At 34.0% G+C, this 16,733-nt stretch overlaps 1 protein-coding gene across 4 annotated transcripts in view; it reads right to left on the reverse strand.

Annotated features, from left to right (window-relative positions):
* Positions 1–549: 549 nt before the first annotated feature.
* The window catches only part of GLRA3 (glycine receptor alpha 3), an 85,930-nt gene continuing 69,746 nt past the window's right edge, over positions 550–16,733 (reverse strand). The window contains exons 7-10 of one of the 4 annotated variants that reach the window (XM_015625790.2): positions 16,087–16,301; positions 14,410–14,556; positions 9,361–9,480; positions 550–5,672 (exon numbers count right to left, since the gene is read on the reverse strand). In XM_015625790.2, coding sequence (XP_015481276.1) covers positions 5,403–5,672; positions 9,361–9,480; positions 14,410–14,556; positions 16,087–16,301 — 752 coding nt within the window. In that variant the 3' untranslated portion in view covers positions 550–5,402. Of the gene's footprint in view, positions 5,676–9,360; positions 9,481–14,409; positions 14,557–16,086; positions 16,302–16,733 lie in introns of all 4 variants that reach the window. The other 3 variants (XM_015625789.2, XM_015625793.2, XM_015625792.2) reach the window with 3 other exon arrangements.

The raw sequence follows: 16,733 nt of genomic DNA on the forward strand, positions 1-16,733 counted from the left end.
TCTATCAAGGAATACATAGGAGGGGCTCAGAGATCTATAAAATTTTCATAAGGCTATTTTGCTGCAAGTGAAACCCTTTGCCTTTTTGATAGTAAGTTCAGCAGGACTATTTTGGAGTGGCTGTACTTATTTCAATAGGCATTTATCAGGATAACTTTCTCTGAGTTTTCAGAACAACTTAAAAAAAAAGTTGAAAAAAACTCTGTTTTTTCAGAGCTAGAGCCCATATAACAATCAAAGGCACTCTACTCCTCTCTCTTGCTTTCACTCCTGAAATACTTAATGGTAGTGCATTGTAACTACTGCTGAGGGTTTCATCCTTTTATTCCAGTGTGGTTTTCTGTCTCTCTTTTGACTTTAAATTCATTACCAAAAAATACAAAAATTATTTCACAGTTTCTGAAAAAAGATAAGTTTATTTTTTTTGAACAAAATATCTACAATGACATGGGTGACACCATAAATTTCACATTTTTAACACTTCTGACTGCAGAGAACGTCAGTTTTAGTGCAATATGATACTGTAATACAATAAAAAGGAATCTAATCAAATCCATGCACAACACATTTATAGATTTTTGCCAAAAAAGGAAGTACTTTGAGATGAAATTGCTGTCAGAGAGAACTCACAGGAGAATATTTTGAAAACTCACAGACAAGTTATTAATACACTATCATATCAAGTTTTATTTTTTTCTCTCTGTAGCCTTTAAAAAAGCCAGGATCACTAACACACAAAATACCATATATTATGTTAAACCTTTATGTCAAAAGCTTATGGCACAATTTCATTTATACAGCTCACAATTCCACATTCATGGAACATCAGTACCTACTTCAGTCCATTTCATCTGTTAATATCACTCTGATGTACATTAAAATACAAATGTAAGAAATGTTTCTTGCATATTTCACAAAGATGAAAGTGAAGAAGTGCAGTAATATTCGAGAATGTCAAGAAGACAGGATGAGCCAACACTTTTTCTGGCAATAATCCACTGCTTCTAGCAATCTAACCTGCTTCCACAAGCCTTCCAAACTGATAGTACTTCAGTAATTACTGTAGGTTATTGTTGCCTGAAGACACCTTTTCTGTAACCACTCCAAAACAGAACACCCATTTTATTACTAACAAGTAGTCTGGTTTGAGATATATGTTTTTCTTCTTAGTTGTCTCAAAAAGGAAAAAAGCTGTGAAATCTGGTATTGTACTCACCTAAATAACCACATGATTGTGCAGTAAGATGTGGAAAGTTATTTTACTACCTCACAGGGGTACTGTATGTATTTCTAGCTCATTCAGCAGTTTCACATTTTAAAGCCAAACTCTATTCTGTTGGATTAGATTAATTTCTATGATAGCTCAGAGAGCAGAAGTTGCACAAAAAGTGTATCTTGCAACCAATCATGTCAGCTTGGGCTGGGAATTGTATAGATTCATTTCCTTCTACTATAAAATTATTGCTGAAAATAATACTTTTACTTTTTCTAAGGTTAAGGAAGACTTTTTATCTTTCCCTACTGTTAAAAAATATAAGGTTTTGTACACATTCTATCTTTTGTACTATATTCTATGTTTATCTACATTATCAGTCTACAGCTCTGTAAGGGATTATACACAGTGGAAGCAAGACCTCACTTCTTAAATGTAAAGTGCAAATTTAATCACCTAAATGTTTCTGTCTAGTGAGTAAACAGAATAATCTCTCACACATCACAAACGAATCTTTATAAAGAAGGTTTTGGAATGAACTATAAGAAAAGGAATCCAAAGAAAACTAATGTATGATTGAGATGAAAAATAAATCTTAAGTAAATTCTCTGTTCTTCCTGAATTATAATAACCTGTTTAAATAATACTACTCACTGTAAAAAGTCTTTGAAAGTAAAATCTACTTTATATTGTTGTTAAAATAGATGAATTCTAAGTAATAAAATACTAGTGTTCCTTATTCCTTTTCATCTTCACATAGTTTTGCAGCATTATAGAAAAAAGGCATCCCTCTAACTATGCAAGCTTATTGTGTTGGTATTTGGATCTAGTTTTAAAAATAAAATGCATTTAGCTGTTTTGGAATTTAATTTGGAGTTTGGTACAGTAATAGTTGAGCATTTCTACTACACCTCTAAGGGGCTTTTCTTCTCCTCTCTCAAGGTACTGAAGTTTTTTGCCTTACGAGGGGTGACATGGATTCAGCCATTCAGTCATGTAAGAGGTTCCAGGCTCTGCTTTGGGCTTTCTCTCTCCCTGTGGCCCCTGCTGTGCTGTGCACAGCCCAGACTTTTCCTCCTGTACCTTCCTCCTGTTCCACTTCTCTTTCCATCATGAAAGGATGGTGTGGAAGTCAATCTGCACAGGTAGAAACTACTGTCACAAAAAATTATAAATTTTGCAGCAGATGATATAAATTGTTTCCTCTCATAGTTACTGCTTCCACCTGAGCAAGTGTACCTAAGGAGACATGGTAGGGCTGGAAAAAATACTAAGGGTGCCTAATCCCTTTTTTCCCCTTTATGGTGACTGTGTCAGCTCCTCAGCAGCTCTGTTACTGGAGTATTCCTCCAGATCCTACAGTGCCTCCCTCTGTTCTCATTGGGTTACAATGTCCTTCTAAGTGCCAGTATTTAATTTTTGAAGTATAGGGCTGGTCCACAGAAATCACATGAGATCAGTAGAGGGTCTGTGTTGAGTGATGACTTGGGACAAAGCTGCATTATCCTGACACACAGGCATTGTGCTTATGAGAAGCCTTCTTGTGTGGCTTTGCCAAGGACTTGTTCTCTGCAGAGGCCAGCTTCAGTAATAGTGAAGTGAGGTAGCTACTACTTCTGCTAATGGATGGGGCTTTTTTTATATGTAGGAGGAACCCTTCTAGATACCATTTGCCTCAAGCATTATTTCCTTGATGATTTTTTTCCTGCATTTCCACTGCCTCTTTGATGGGAGTGCAACATAAATAGTGAAGTCTGGTAAATACTGCAGGGTACCTTTCAATTCTTGCATCTCAACATCATTTCCTGCTGCTTCATTATACAGTTGCAAAAAAAAAAAATCATCTCTTAGCTGATGTCAGTGGCTGTTGATTCCAGCTTTGCAAAGAGGGCTGGCATATCTGCTGGCAGTTTTGGACTATTCCCCTTGTCAGTGGTGAATAGCAGGCATTTGTGCCTTGAAGTTCCTTACCATCTTAAATGACATTTCTCTCTTTCTCCATGTGACTTTTTACGAAGTAATTTAGGAATAATCTAAATGAAACTTCAATTTAAAGTAATTATTTCCTTTTGAAAAACACACAATTAGTCGACTACAGAGGCTTCTGTTACCTTGCTAAATGTTATGGTTCCATTAAAAAAAGTCTACGAAACCATCAGCCCCAGAGAGACCTTGGTTTCATCGTATCAAAATAGAATCAGATGCCAAATGTTTTGTGCATTTGAAAACAGCCCTTAAACAAAACCCAGTTGATTTTGCTGATAACAGAAACATGTTAACATAACTTTTTCATACAACAAAATTAACCCTAACTTTGAGAGAGGTGAATGTCAGCCATAAATTTGTGATACTCCCTCACATCTTCAAAAATGAATGAGATTTTTTTGGAACATGCACAAAAGAAATAAAAAAGATAAAAAAAGCAGACACAAGATTAGAAAAAAAAATCCAAAAAAGTGAATTGGATTAATTTTAGATTATAAATGAAGCAAAACTATTAAAGAATAATAGTTTTAAAATAAAGGTGGATATACATGTTCTTCCTGACACAATTTAAGAAAATGTAAGAGCTGCTATTATAGAATCTCTCTAACTAATCCTGGGAGGAAAAGAATAACAAACAAAACCCAAGGTTGCTATGTTACAATCCCCAACTCAGAGTTACATTGCTTCTGTTACTTTATATGCAGGGTGCCTTTGGCAGTGCACCAGATGTTTGCCTCCAGCCAATTCTGTTTTTGTACACATATTCTGGTCATCAACAAAGCACAGATTTTAAATGTACTCAAAATAAAAATATTTTGTAATGAGAATCAGCCTCACCTACTGGACTTAGAGTATCTAATAATTCTAAATGCTATATTTCCACATCATAGCATGTTTTTGCTTTGCCAATGGATTGACAGAAGTAAATACTCTTGCCTAGACACGGTGCCATAAATGTGATGTATGGTGTTACAATTCAAAGAAGCAACTAATATGGCTTACTTAAACCTTGACAGGGGAGATTTTTCTAGACATTTTTATAGTTGTTCTCCTATTTATTAATGTGAAATCCAGTTAATCTAAAAGACCATCCAGGTCTTTTTTTATATTTTAGAAAAGCTGCAAGGTTTTCCAAAGTTGTGAAGAGCTTCTTAACCAGTATCTAAGACATATTAACAAACTTCAAAGAATGAGTCAGAAAATTTGACACATTCATAAATTAAACTTCCTGTAATTATGTAATATATAGGAGATGAATGTGCATAAACACAACTGTATTCATCCTCCAAATGCTTCTGTGAAGCAGTTGACTCTTTGCTTTCAGTTTTGGTCCAAGATTTCCGCATTGAATCAAAATGAAGCATTGCAAAATTTTGATGTAATTTGTGTATTTCACAAGCTGTATGAGTTTTATGAATTGAGAAAAAAAAAACACTTAAAAATATAAAAAAGATTAAAGAATATGCTTCAATTATGAATGTGTAAGTAATTAAAAGGAACAAATCCTTTCAGGAATCAATACTTTACAAATTTTAGTATATTTCTCATATGAGATGTAGACTGTTAGACTGTATACCTTGTGCTGTCTGAGATTATTTCAACATACACCTTCCAGGGGAACAGTAATATGAGGTACATTGAATAAATTATATGACTTAAATACGTTACGTATGTTAAATTATAAAACCACCAGTAATGTCCTTAAGAATGGATCAAGTCCTTTAAACAGTTTTCTCCAATCAGTAATTTGTCATTATATTGTAAAATTAAAATAAAACTTACAAACACTAATCTACTCTGTAATACTGTGGGATTCACCTAGATTATTCTGGAAACATTTTTAAAATTAAAATTACACCAGAATTAAAAAAAAATAAATAAGGACCATCAAAGAATACTGTACAGTTATAGCACTATGTAACAGTATGTATAAATACTTGGCAGTAAAGCTTCAGTAAAGAGTGATCTTCAATGAAAAAGTTGTAAATATTTAGTCTGACAAGGAGAATTTGCAATAGCAGATGTATCTTCTCTGGGTGTCATTCTTCCATCCCAGTGTAGCTGGTCATTTTAGGTCGTGCAGGATCCTCTTTCCATCATTGCTTTCAACTCTTCCAAACACTTTTCTGATGTGCATTTCTAATGAAAAACCTCCTGTTGAGTGTGACAGCCAGATCTTTATGTACTGCAAGCCTAAATCTTGTTATTGGTGAATGTCCTCGTGCCTGATGATTTTGTAGATTACCCAGTAAAAAATGTTGAAAATCAGAAAGGCTAATGGGAAACAAGCTCTGGATATTGTGTCTATCTTCTTGGCCCGGTCAATGAACACCTTTCTCATCTCATCAGGGCTTTTTGGTACAGCTTGAGCAGGATTATTTGGCCCCTTTTGTGTTATTCCGTCTTTTGCTTGCACACATGGGCCCACTCCATATGCTGTAATGCTAAACTGACTATCACGTGTATCATCATCCTGCTGGGAAAAAAAAAAGGAAGAAAAAGAGAAAGATGTTTGTTTGTTTTTTTTAAAATTATTGTTTACAGAAATCTTACCTGCTGCTAAATAGCAGTTGCACCATTCCCTCATTGACTTCTTGAATCCACACCTTAACTTGTTGAAATTTCATCCCTATCAGAATCTGCCAAAAATATTGCTGGATTGCTAGGAAGAACAGAATTTTTCTATTTGTTTGTAGATTCTGTAATCTATTTAGAGAAATGAGAAAGCCTAGTAAACTAGTGGTAATTGGGAAAAAAACTTCTGCTTTGGTTTAAGTTTCCCCATTTACAGTAAATATGTGCAGTCTTCAAATGGACAAATTTCACACTGGTCTTTTAGAAAACAGCTATTAAGTCTGTACATTGCCTTACAACCCAGGATCCTGGCCTCTAGAGATACTCATCATAAAATCACTAATGATATGCACATTCATTATCTTAGTGAGAATTCTGCCTATTTGGCTTCTGTATATTTAATTAATCTGAACTGTATGCCTAATTTCTGCTGTTCCCTGTGAATGCATCAGATAAAGAGAACAGCAAGCAAAGTGTCTTAGTTTAAAATAAAGCAAATGGAAGCTAAAGGCCAGATTTTTCTTCTGACTCACTCTTCTGTCAGTTCAGGGGAAAACTGGCAAAGACATTCAGGATTAGGGAACTATAAAAGAAAGTGATTCTTTATCACATGGCACAGAAACAGTAGATGTTCTGAAGATACACATATTTTCATAGCATACAATTTAAAAATGTAGCTTGTGACTGGAGACATCCTTTTTACTTTAACTAGATATCCTTAAGTAATAAAAAAAGGCACATATGCAGACAAATAAATGATACATAATCAGTGAAGTCAGAGCTAAATTTAGTTCTGAAATATATTCCAGTGTACTCCTTCTTTACATAGATTATTTAAAAATAATTATGCGACTTTGATGGCATTCACCATTTTTTAAATACTAATTTTAATTCAGGAATGTCAATTTTTCATGTCTAATTTAGTCTAGTTGCTTTAGGATTTTACATTTTTATGTAATATAGAAATCATTACATTAATTCTTAAATAAGTATTTTGAGAAATGATTTTCATGAGTATTACAAAATAGCTGAGCAGCTGCCAATATTTCTTTTATAGAAGTTTTGATATTTTAAAGCTCTTCTTAGCTTAAATTAAAATAAAAGTCTAAAAAATATTTATTTGACAAAGCAACTCAAATGATTACAGTTTCAATTCAATAGCTAGAAGCATTTTTTGTTTTATTTTATACAAATACAATTTCTCAATGAGCACAACTTAAACCCAAAGTTCCAAATTTTTCATTTTGAAAATGTCTGTAAAGTTTAGAAAACACTTTTCAATGAAGAATTAATTCTTTGAAAAGTATTTAAATCTTCCATCAAATAATTGCTAATTACTTTGTTTTAAAAAAATCCGTGTTTTATTGTCAATATAAATTGACTATGTTAGCTACAAAAGAATGCTGATGAATTTCCTAATTTGTAGTGAACTATTTGGCCATCAGCATGACCATCCAGCAGAGCTGCAGATGTCACCCAAGTAAAACACTTCTTCATGTATGTAAATTGAGTAAACATAGAGACTGATAAAGTTCACTGAAACTACTATATATAAAACCTGTATTAGAATTTCCCTTTAAAAAATAAAAATAAAGAAAAATTAACATAAAAGAATAGGAGGAGGAAAAATCACTGACTGACTTTTATTATGGAAATGAAAAACAGAAATACAAAATGATAGGATCATTATTTGATGACGTGATAAAACAGAAATTTAATTACTGCAATAGTGTTCCTCTCCTGTCAGACAAGAATGGGAAATAACATCTTTAATGTAGTTTTATTCTAGAATAGCAGTAGTCATGCTCAATATAATAGAAATATTAAGTAACAAATGCATGTACTGTGAGAATTTACTATTAGCTTGCCATTTAAACATCTTCATATGTACATTTCAGGATTTTGTCTTTTTATGCTCCTCCAGAAAAGAATGCTGATGACTGCACAGGCAGAGAAAGATAGTAAAAGGATTCTTTGGAGTAGCTCTGCATGTTTTCAGGATCACACACTATATACTAAGACTTTCTTGTCACTGTTTTAGGTTTATTTGAATGGAATGATACCCCTAGAATGTTTTAAAGGTCAGGTCTCTCCTTATTTTCGTGCTTGCAGACCTCCTGTATTTGGCCTGCAGGCAGACTGCTTGGAAATGCTCTCTGTTGTTGAACTGATGCGAAGCTCCTTGCAGGAGCCCAGCATTTCTGCCCAGTGTCTGTCGGATGGTGTCTCCACAAGGGCAGGCAGGATGGCTGGATCCAGCCAAGTGACTCCCATGTGCCAGGGCTGGTGGATATGCAGGAAAGGACACCTTCTGCAGCATACCAAGAACTGCCAGAATTCTTTTCAGGAGCAGCAACTTGAATTTTCAAAATGTGGTTCTGCAAGTTTTCCAGCAGATTCATAAAGCAGAAAAATCACTAGGTTGGCCTCAGATTCATATCTGAGGGTGCTTGTGCACAGCAGGAAAGATGCAGTTATTGTTATTATCTGTGCTAGCTCTGAGTGCTTTTTTGAAGGTATTTATGTCAGTGATATCCCTTTTCTCTTTTTTCTATTGATTGAGTTGTCTGAAGTCCCTCTTTTTGATCAGAAATATGTCTCAGAATACATATGTCTGAGTCTATAAATGCAGAAAAGAAGGGCAATACCTTGTATCACCCAGTTGAGAGCCTTTACAGTGAATCTTCCTGAAAAAGTCCTGCATATTGGCTGAATTAATAGAATTATTCTTTTAAGTGATAATGAAGCTTTTGTTTCTTTTGTGTCCTTTTTAGTGTATCATCACTAAAGAAAAGAAAACTATTTGCTATAGATTTTTGATAAAACTTTGAAAATCTTTTTATGAATGAACTTTAGTAAGAGTTCGATTTGAATGCATTTTTTACCTATTCAGCTTTAGAATTAACAACTTGAAAGTTGTTCTGCATGCAGTTACATTTAAATATTTTATCTTTTCTATTAAAATTACTGTAATTAAGGAATGGAAAAAACTTAGATAAGAAGTTTTATTTGGAAAGTTAGAATTCTTTTGTGGTCTAAAGGAAATAATTTCAATTCACTTACTTCTGTATCAGTGTTGTTCTACAAAATACTTAGCTAGAAATGAATAGAAAACTGAGTTTTGTGATCTTGTGACTATGGTGTTTTCTGTTGGTGTGCTTATTAATACATTTATTTTGAGAAATAAAATGTATATCAAGGCTGAAAATAACTCCATAGTCATTTGATTGTAAGGTGTCATAATGACTTGAATATTTATCTGAAGCCTTGACTTTGGTAATTTGAACACAACCTTTTTTACTTCTCAGTTTTGAGAAGGAAAGTGGTATTGATTGTTTTGCACTACAAGCAGTGCAAAATTTTAGTATTAATGTTCTAATGTTCTAATCCAGATTTAAACAGACCAAAATGGATTATGAAATTAACAAGACAGTACCTTTACTAACATTTCACGTCATCACATACAGGTAGCAATGAAGGTATATGAAGTTCACATGGGAAGATGTTGTTGTAGACAAAGGGACAGGGCCTCTGTTAATGGTTGGATATCACATTATGACAAATGGGACATCTTCTTCATAGTTTACCCTTAAATTTGTACTGTAGACTTGAGGCAAAGTCCCGTCTATACGTCCTGCACATCTCAAGCCATTGCTATGCTGTAATGATTCACTGATTTCATTTCCATCAAGAACTCCCTCAAAATACTTTCATCAAAACGGATGGTTGACCAAAAAGAAAACAAAAGAAAAAAGGCGTGATTACCATTAAAGACAATCTAGTGTGCATGTCTATTTTCCTCTCTAAAGATAGGGCGATCTTTAGATTTGGAAAATAGAACTAATAGACTGAATATTCCCAAAACCTAAATACATTAATAACTAACGTAAAATCAAATTGTTATTGTTCAGTATATGTACAGAGTTAATATTTTTCCCATAGAATGTAAATGCAACTAAGAAAAAAACAATGATCATGGGTGTGTTTCAGTATCCCTGTATGATTTCTGCCATTTTTTTCCTTTTGTCTTTTAGGAAGGAAATGAATAATTAGCATTCATTCTGGGGGAATGGTATAATTTTTCTGAATAGTTTTTTTTCTGGCCAGGTTTCTTTTTTGTCAAAGAACTGTGGCTCATATACTAAGCATCAAATAAGATCTCAAAGCAGGAGCCAAAATTCCCCTGTTCTCAGGATTCATTATGCCATGTGTGTAATAATAAAGACATTATACCCTTTTTAAAAAATCTCCTATATCTACTGTGATGCTTATTGGAAAACACCATTGAGTAGGTTGCACATTATGTTGCAACAACAGCTTTAATTTATAAATGAATTAATAACACAATCCCAGACACTACAGAATTTTTGCTAGTTCTGTACAAACTGGATAGGGCCTCTGAAAAGAAATTTGCCTCTAAGTAATTTGGAATCACTGAGTGAAGTCCATACTTACAGTCATAAAAATGGTGGCCAGAGGGTGCAGTTGTACCTAAGAATTGTCTTTGATGCTGCTGCTATTGTTGTCTGGGAAGGGAGGCCACAAATGAACCAGATGGTGTGAAAAAAAGGCAGTGACTGTAAGTGGAAAAGCATAAGGAAAATGGAAAGGATAGAAGAACTCTGGATGTCAAAATGTCTTGTTGCAGCTCTGTAAATAACTGTAATTTGTATAACTATGGAATTTACTGCAGGGGTCTTATCCGAGTTCAAACGTGCTTCTTGAGAGAGAGATTCCAGTTTCTCTGTATTTTCAGAAGGACATACCCATAGTTTTAATTAATTTAATAAATATCCCAAACTGTGAAAACCTGAAAATTTGTTTGAGAATTTGTTTAGAAATAAAATTTAATTCAATGATTCAAACAAAGCATCGGAAAAATACAGAAGAATCAATAAGTATGACATTTAGCCAGAAATAATCAGCTTTGCATTAGATGGAAAGCCAATGTCCCTGCAGGGTGTTTCTCTGGAAAAAGACCCAGAAGATATGGAAGATCACTGTTGTGATATGGGTCAGTAACATGATGTTGTTTAAAAGGCAAATGGTAAATTGGTTGGGATAAACAACTGTATTAATTGCATCACTTGATCATTTTGCTGCTTTCAACTGTTACTGTATAGGCTTCATATTGTTCCTGTTGCAAACATAGTTTTGAGGAATTATATGGACTTATTAGAAGAATTTCCAGGGAGGGTGGATGGGAAAAAAAACCCAAAACAAAAACACCAAAACCCAAAGCAAACCAAAACCAGAAACTGTATCTACTGGGAATGTTTATAGAAAAGACTGAATAGAAATATGCAAATGGTGGCATAAAGGAATGAAGTAGTCTGGTTTCTGTGTCCTTTCTAGACAAGCCATGACAGACCAAAAAATGCATTAGTAAAAAAAACCTTTTTTAAACAATTGGAATAGATTTCAGGGGAGCTTGTTGATTTATTTTTTTTTCTTTTTGGCTGGAATAAATTAGGTATGAATGATCTTAAGTCAGGAAAATGGATTCACTTATCTCCCAAAGACACTGAAATCCAATCATAGGACTATTTCTTTGGTTACTTGGTAAAAACAAGTATTTCTTGTAACAAGCATACATTTTTAATTACAAACAAAACAGACTTTGGAAATTCTTCAGCTTCCCTACACATATTTGAAATGAAACATTTCCAATCTGATATATTTTTGCACTTCTGCAACATGTCAAACCACTAGAAGTTTTGCTGTACCCTTGTAAATAAAATGCCAGTGGCAAAAAATCCGTATTCAATAATTAGAATTCACCTGGAGAAAAACCTGATCATAGTAAAATGTTCCAAGATGGTAAGCATACAGAAGGAAAAATTCTAATAAATTATCCTATCTGCTTTATTTCTTTAATAGTTTTGGATGTAAATACTGAATAGAATATTGTTTTTCTCTTTGCCAAGGAAGAGGATTTAATTTTCAAGGAAGCCATTGAAGTTTATTTAAAATGTAGCCTTTTTACGTAACTTCTTTTCACCTCTTGACTTTATGGTCAAATGAACATTTTTTAATATATGGTAGTTTTCAAAGTCAGTACAATCTAATTCTTGAGAGCCAGTGGCTGCTTGACCTAGTCCAAAGAAATAACAAACATACAAAATTTATAATCATGAGCTATAGTAACTGACTTTAAAAAACACAAAAGAAGAAGGAAAATCAGTTTACTTTGAGTTATGATCCTAGGGCCTGCATTTCATGTTTTAAATTGTGGTGAATAAATAATAAAATTTGTGGTAAGGAAGTTATTAGCTGCAATTTTTAATCTGTAAGACTTCATTTATTATTCATATACCAGAGGGTTTAAGAAGTGATCCAAATTTCTTTTTGAGAGATAAAATCTCCATGATCTTTCCTGTATACTTGTTGGGCAAAGAAAGGTTTCATAGAATATTGAGAAAGAAAGAAGCAATTAGTTGAGCTGTCTCTAGAGCTTGAGAAGATGCCTTGAGAAGTAGCTCTAGCTCTACATGAAATTGGAGTGAGTTAAGAAATATTTAATTAAATTAATATTTTCTGAAAAATTACTATTTTTCTAAAATCATAATCTTGTATAGGGACAAAGCACTTTGTGCTAAATTTAGATGAGAAGCTTGTCTCATGATAAAACATATAGGTACAGGGGGAAGGGGAAGCCCTATACCCCCAAATATATTTAATACTAACATCTGAAGCACATTATGAAGAAAAGCATTGAAATGCATGTCTCCATCCTTCAGAATCAAAGTGAAGTACTTGGTACTTTATTGTACACTCTAAAGGCTCTAATTCTAATCCTGTAATTTTATGAGAATTTAGCAGGCAATCTACCTGAAGCTAAAGACTGTCTAATGAAGAATAAAATTCGAATAAGGACTTTTAAATGTGAATTCAAAAATACCATGATCCAGGAAAACACTTAAGTAAATGCAGTTATTAATGCACAAACCTTTTTTCTTTAAAAGGTCTTCTCTTAGAAGTCCTTTTTATCTTATGGTTCCTCTCCCACATACCTCTAAGCTGAAATTGAATTGATTGTGATTGCTGAATGAGAGTCTGGTGAATTTGAAGTCTTGCTAAGAGGGAGCTGAAAAGAGATTTGATTTGATTCTGAGGAAGAAAGGTGCTATCTGCCAGTTCCTAATCCTGTGGTCATTATAACTGACCTGCATTTAAGAAAGATATCACTTAAGTTGAATGTGGTAAATTTGCTTGAGATCCAGAACAACAATACGTGGTAAGAAAGCTAAATGGATTAAAAGTATAGTGACACAATATATCACTTACCACAGCTGCTTGATACACAATTCACTTGCTGTGACTTACCTACCCCTGTCCAGTAATTCACATCTGCCCCACCCCATTCTTCCCATTCCAAACCCTAGGACAGCTTTCAGAGAGCTGCCATATTCCCAGGACAAAAACCTTGTTACAAAACTGCAGTTTTTTTCTGCTACTGTCAGCAGGAAGAAAGAAGCATGTTTTTCACAGGGTCAAACATTGAAAGCAGGTGCTTGCAGTCTGAATCATCCTCTTGCCTACAGTTTGAGTTTCTCTGTGCTACTGAAGAAGTCTGGGACTCAACACACAGGGAAAGACAAATATATGAAAATGTCATTTTCACCTGACTGGCCTGCCTTTAAACAGGGAGTCTCACTAATAGGGACTACTTAGGTAGGCTTTACAGCAGTGCAGATTTTCAGTGTCTTCTAAGAGGGAAACTTGTAAAATGTCTTCTCCCGGTGATGTAGGCAGCAGACTAAGTCTTCAGGAATGAAATATGGCTGAACTGAATTATGTTGCTTTGGTCAAACTTTCATCCACTAGTAATCCACAGATCCACAGGCTCTGCATGATATTGTTGGAGGGGTACTCATTTAATAAGCAGGCTGGAGAACTATTTACACTTTGTAAAATCTGAAGTAGGAGTTACACGTTATAAGAGATTTTCTTTATTGCTTGATTTAGCTACAGATTTCAGAATTCAAACTTGTAGCATTTGCTGTTTGGCTTTGCACACGGGTAGTGAGTTATTTTACTGGAAGTCTGTATAGCTCCAGCTCTAATATAAATACTAATAACCATTACTATAATTAAGTTTCTTTCTAATAATATGAACAACTAAAACAAAATTGCAGGATGGAAGAAAAAAACCCAAACTTACCAGCCTTTTAAAGCAAAATGTTTGTTCTTTTACCAATAATGTTATTTGAGTAAGTACTTTGAGTACTGAAAAACATATTTGCATGAAACACAGCTCTTAAGGCTTTGAATTGAGTATTAGAACAAAATTAGGAAACAACAATTGTTGAATCTCAGTGTAGTAAAAACTGTCTCAAATACTAGTAACATTCATTCACTGAAGTATAATCTAACTCTTCCAACAGAGTGAAATTCATGCTTGTGCAGATGGCTCCCACATGGCCCATGCCTCATTTAAATCCCTCTTAATCCCTCTTTGGAGAATTCAAGTTGGATTTATGCAATTCATAGTCCTTGTAGTGACCCTCTGCCCATAGTGAATTTTATGCTGTACTGCCATTTTATTTCTATTGCCACTTCAAGCTGCAATATGTTTACTAAATGAACCCTGGTATAATTCAGTCAGACCCATCAAAAGCTGTGAACACTTTTACCTTGCTCTTCTTCCTCTTGCGCCGGAACCGCAGAAGCTCTTTATGCTGCCTGGACACAAAGTTAACAGCTGCGTACTCCAGAAGTGCAGAAAATACAAAGAGCAGGCACACCGCCATCCAGATGTCAATGGCTTTGACGTATGACACCTGAGAGGAGACAGGAGAAGCCTGAGTATGTTAAAAGCACAGATGTGAAGTTTAGTATTTCATGGCAGGAGGAAGTGCATTAATACCTCCACATCCCAACAGTATTTTTATCGAACAAAACTTTGAATGACAGACAACAATAAGAACAACAATTCAATCCATACATGTGAAATTTTTGTTTAAAAAACGTATTATTTTACAAAATGTGTTCAAATCATTAACAGTTCCTTACAGTATACTTTGTATTACATCACAAACCAAATAATCCTCAAGATACACATGCTCTTCCTTCATTTGTCTGACTGACATCTGTGAATGGCACTGAGGATGCAAAAAGCCGCTTCTAGTGGGACCAGTGGGAATTCCTGAATTAAAATGGATGTGGAATAAAAATTTACAAGAAAGGAGATAGGTGGAGAGTCCTGAAGTGTTCACTCTCTGCACAGTAAATTGAATGCATAGTTTCAAATTAATCCTGTCGATCTAACACAGTGAAAGAACTAAAAATCAGATACAGATTAGAGCTCATTGCAATCCTGTATTGCCAAGTTCAGATGCAGGACATGATCTCAACCAAGAAAGTAGTTTTTGCAGAGTTACAAGAGTTTTTTTATATAAGTAAACATAGCTAACTTCAGGCCTCAAAATGTGACAAAAATAATCTGCAGCTTTCTGTTAATCTCTTACATTGTTGCTTTTTTGAGTTTTTAGAGCATTCAGTTTTATCTGTTGATGTTAACTTTGCATGCATCCAGTTCCATATATTTGGGACAGAAAGCATGCTCAAATCTGCAAGGGCTGTCTGTTTTACTTTACAAAAAAGTTAAATAGACAACCTAAAAATATAATGTTAAAAGTAATGCAGAATTGAATTTTGTGTATTTTTATTGTATACATTTTATCTCTATTAACTGCAATGGCACATGAAGATGGTCAAGTAATAAATGAAACAGAAAACATTTAAAGCAATTACAACTAAGAAAATGGAATTAGTTAATATAGAAATAAACTTTAAGTGTTGTTCATTGTGTTGAGAATAATTTTTATGCAATTGTTTGGAGCTGTTAAGGTTTACATTTTTCTACATTTTAATGTAAATGTGTAACTAGTGAGCTAATTAATAATTTAGGCAGTTTTGAGGAAAGGAATATAATTGATGATCTATGGTAAGAATCTATGGCCTGTAGAATTTCAGTCATATCTGCTAGCATGTAATCAGATACTGGAATGTGAAAAAGGATGAGCCAGTCAATTGTTAAGCAGGGTTTATGCAACATGGAATAACATTGTTTTCACTATTTGTTAGGGTTTATGGAATTAACTAGACATGTGGCTGGCTATACAGTTGAGACAAAGGAGAAATAGAATATATTTGATTGGAGAATCAAAAATCCCCTAAATATTTCAAAATTATTTGTTTGATTTAGAAAATGATTGGATGCTAATAATTAAAACACATGAGGTTGGCTGAAAGTGTTTTCCACATAACATTATGATTTACATGGTACAAACAAAGGAAATTTAGCCTACCTTTGGAAGAGATGCTCGTGAACCTGAGCTTTGTGTTGTCATGGTCAGTACAGTTGTTATGCCTAAAGCCACTCTGGCTGGAGCTGCATCCATGTTGATCCAAAAGGACACCCAGGAGAGAATCACGATCAAGAGGCTCGGGATGTACATCTGGATGAGATAGTAACCCATCTGCCTCTCAAGGTGAAACCGGACTTCAATACACGTAAACTTTCCTTTTTTACAACAAAGAAGAAATATTCAAGAGAAATAGAATGTTTTTACTGTCGGCATCTAGTGCACACTCATGAAGAATGTACGATGTGTCAATTATATCTGTTCACTAGAAAAAGATTTATGTTTTCAATTCTCTGCAGTGACTTGCAATAAAGACAGTCCCAATTATAACAGGAGTATCTAATGGGAAGGGGGAGAATATCTGAAAAATTAAGAATTTGATATGGTCTGAAATTCATATTTTCTTATTAAAAAACCCTCACAATTCATTATAACAATAGGAAATTTACATTTCCTCTGTGAGATCACCCATTTTTGAAACTTATGTTTTGGAAATACTTCTGTGTACAAGGAAAATGTTTGCTTCCCCATTGTATAATATCTCCTTTATATTTGGTTTAATTTTAAGCTTAATTTTATTTTTATTGAAC

Source organism: Parus major, chromosome 4, assembly GCF_001522545.3.
Source record: "Parus major isolate Abel chromosome 4, Parus_major1.1, whole genome shotgun sequence".
In the NCBI taxonomy this organism is placed as follows: Eukaryota; Metazoa; Chordata; class Aves; order Passeriformes; family Paridae; genus Parus; species Parus major.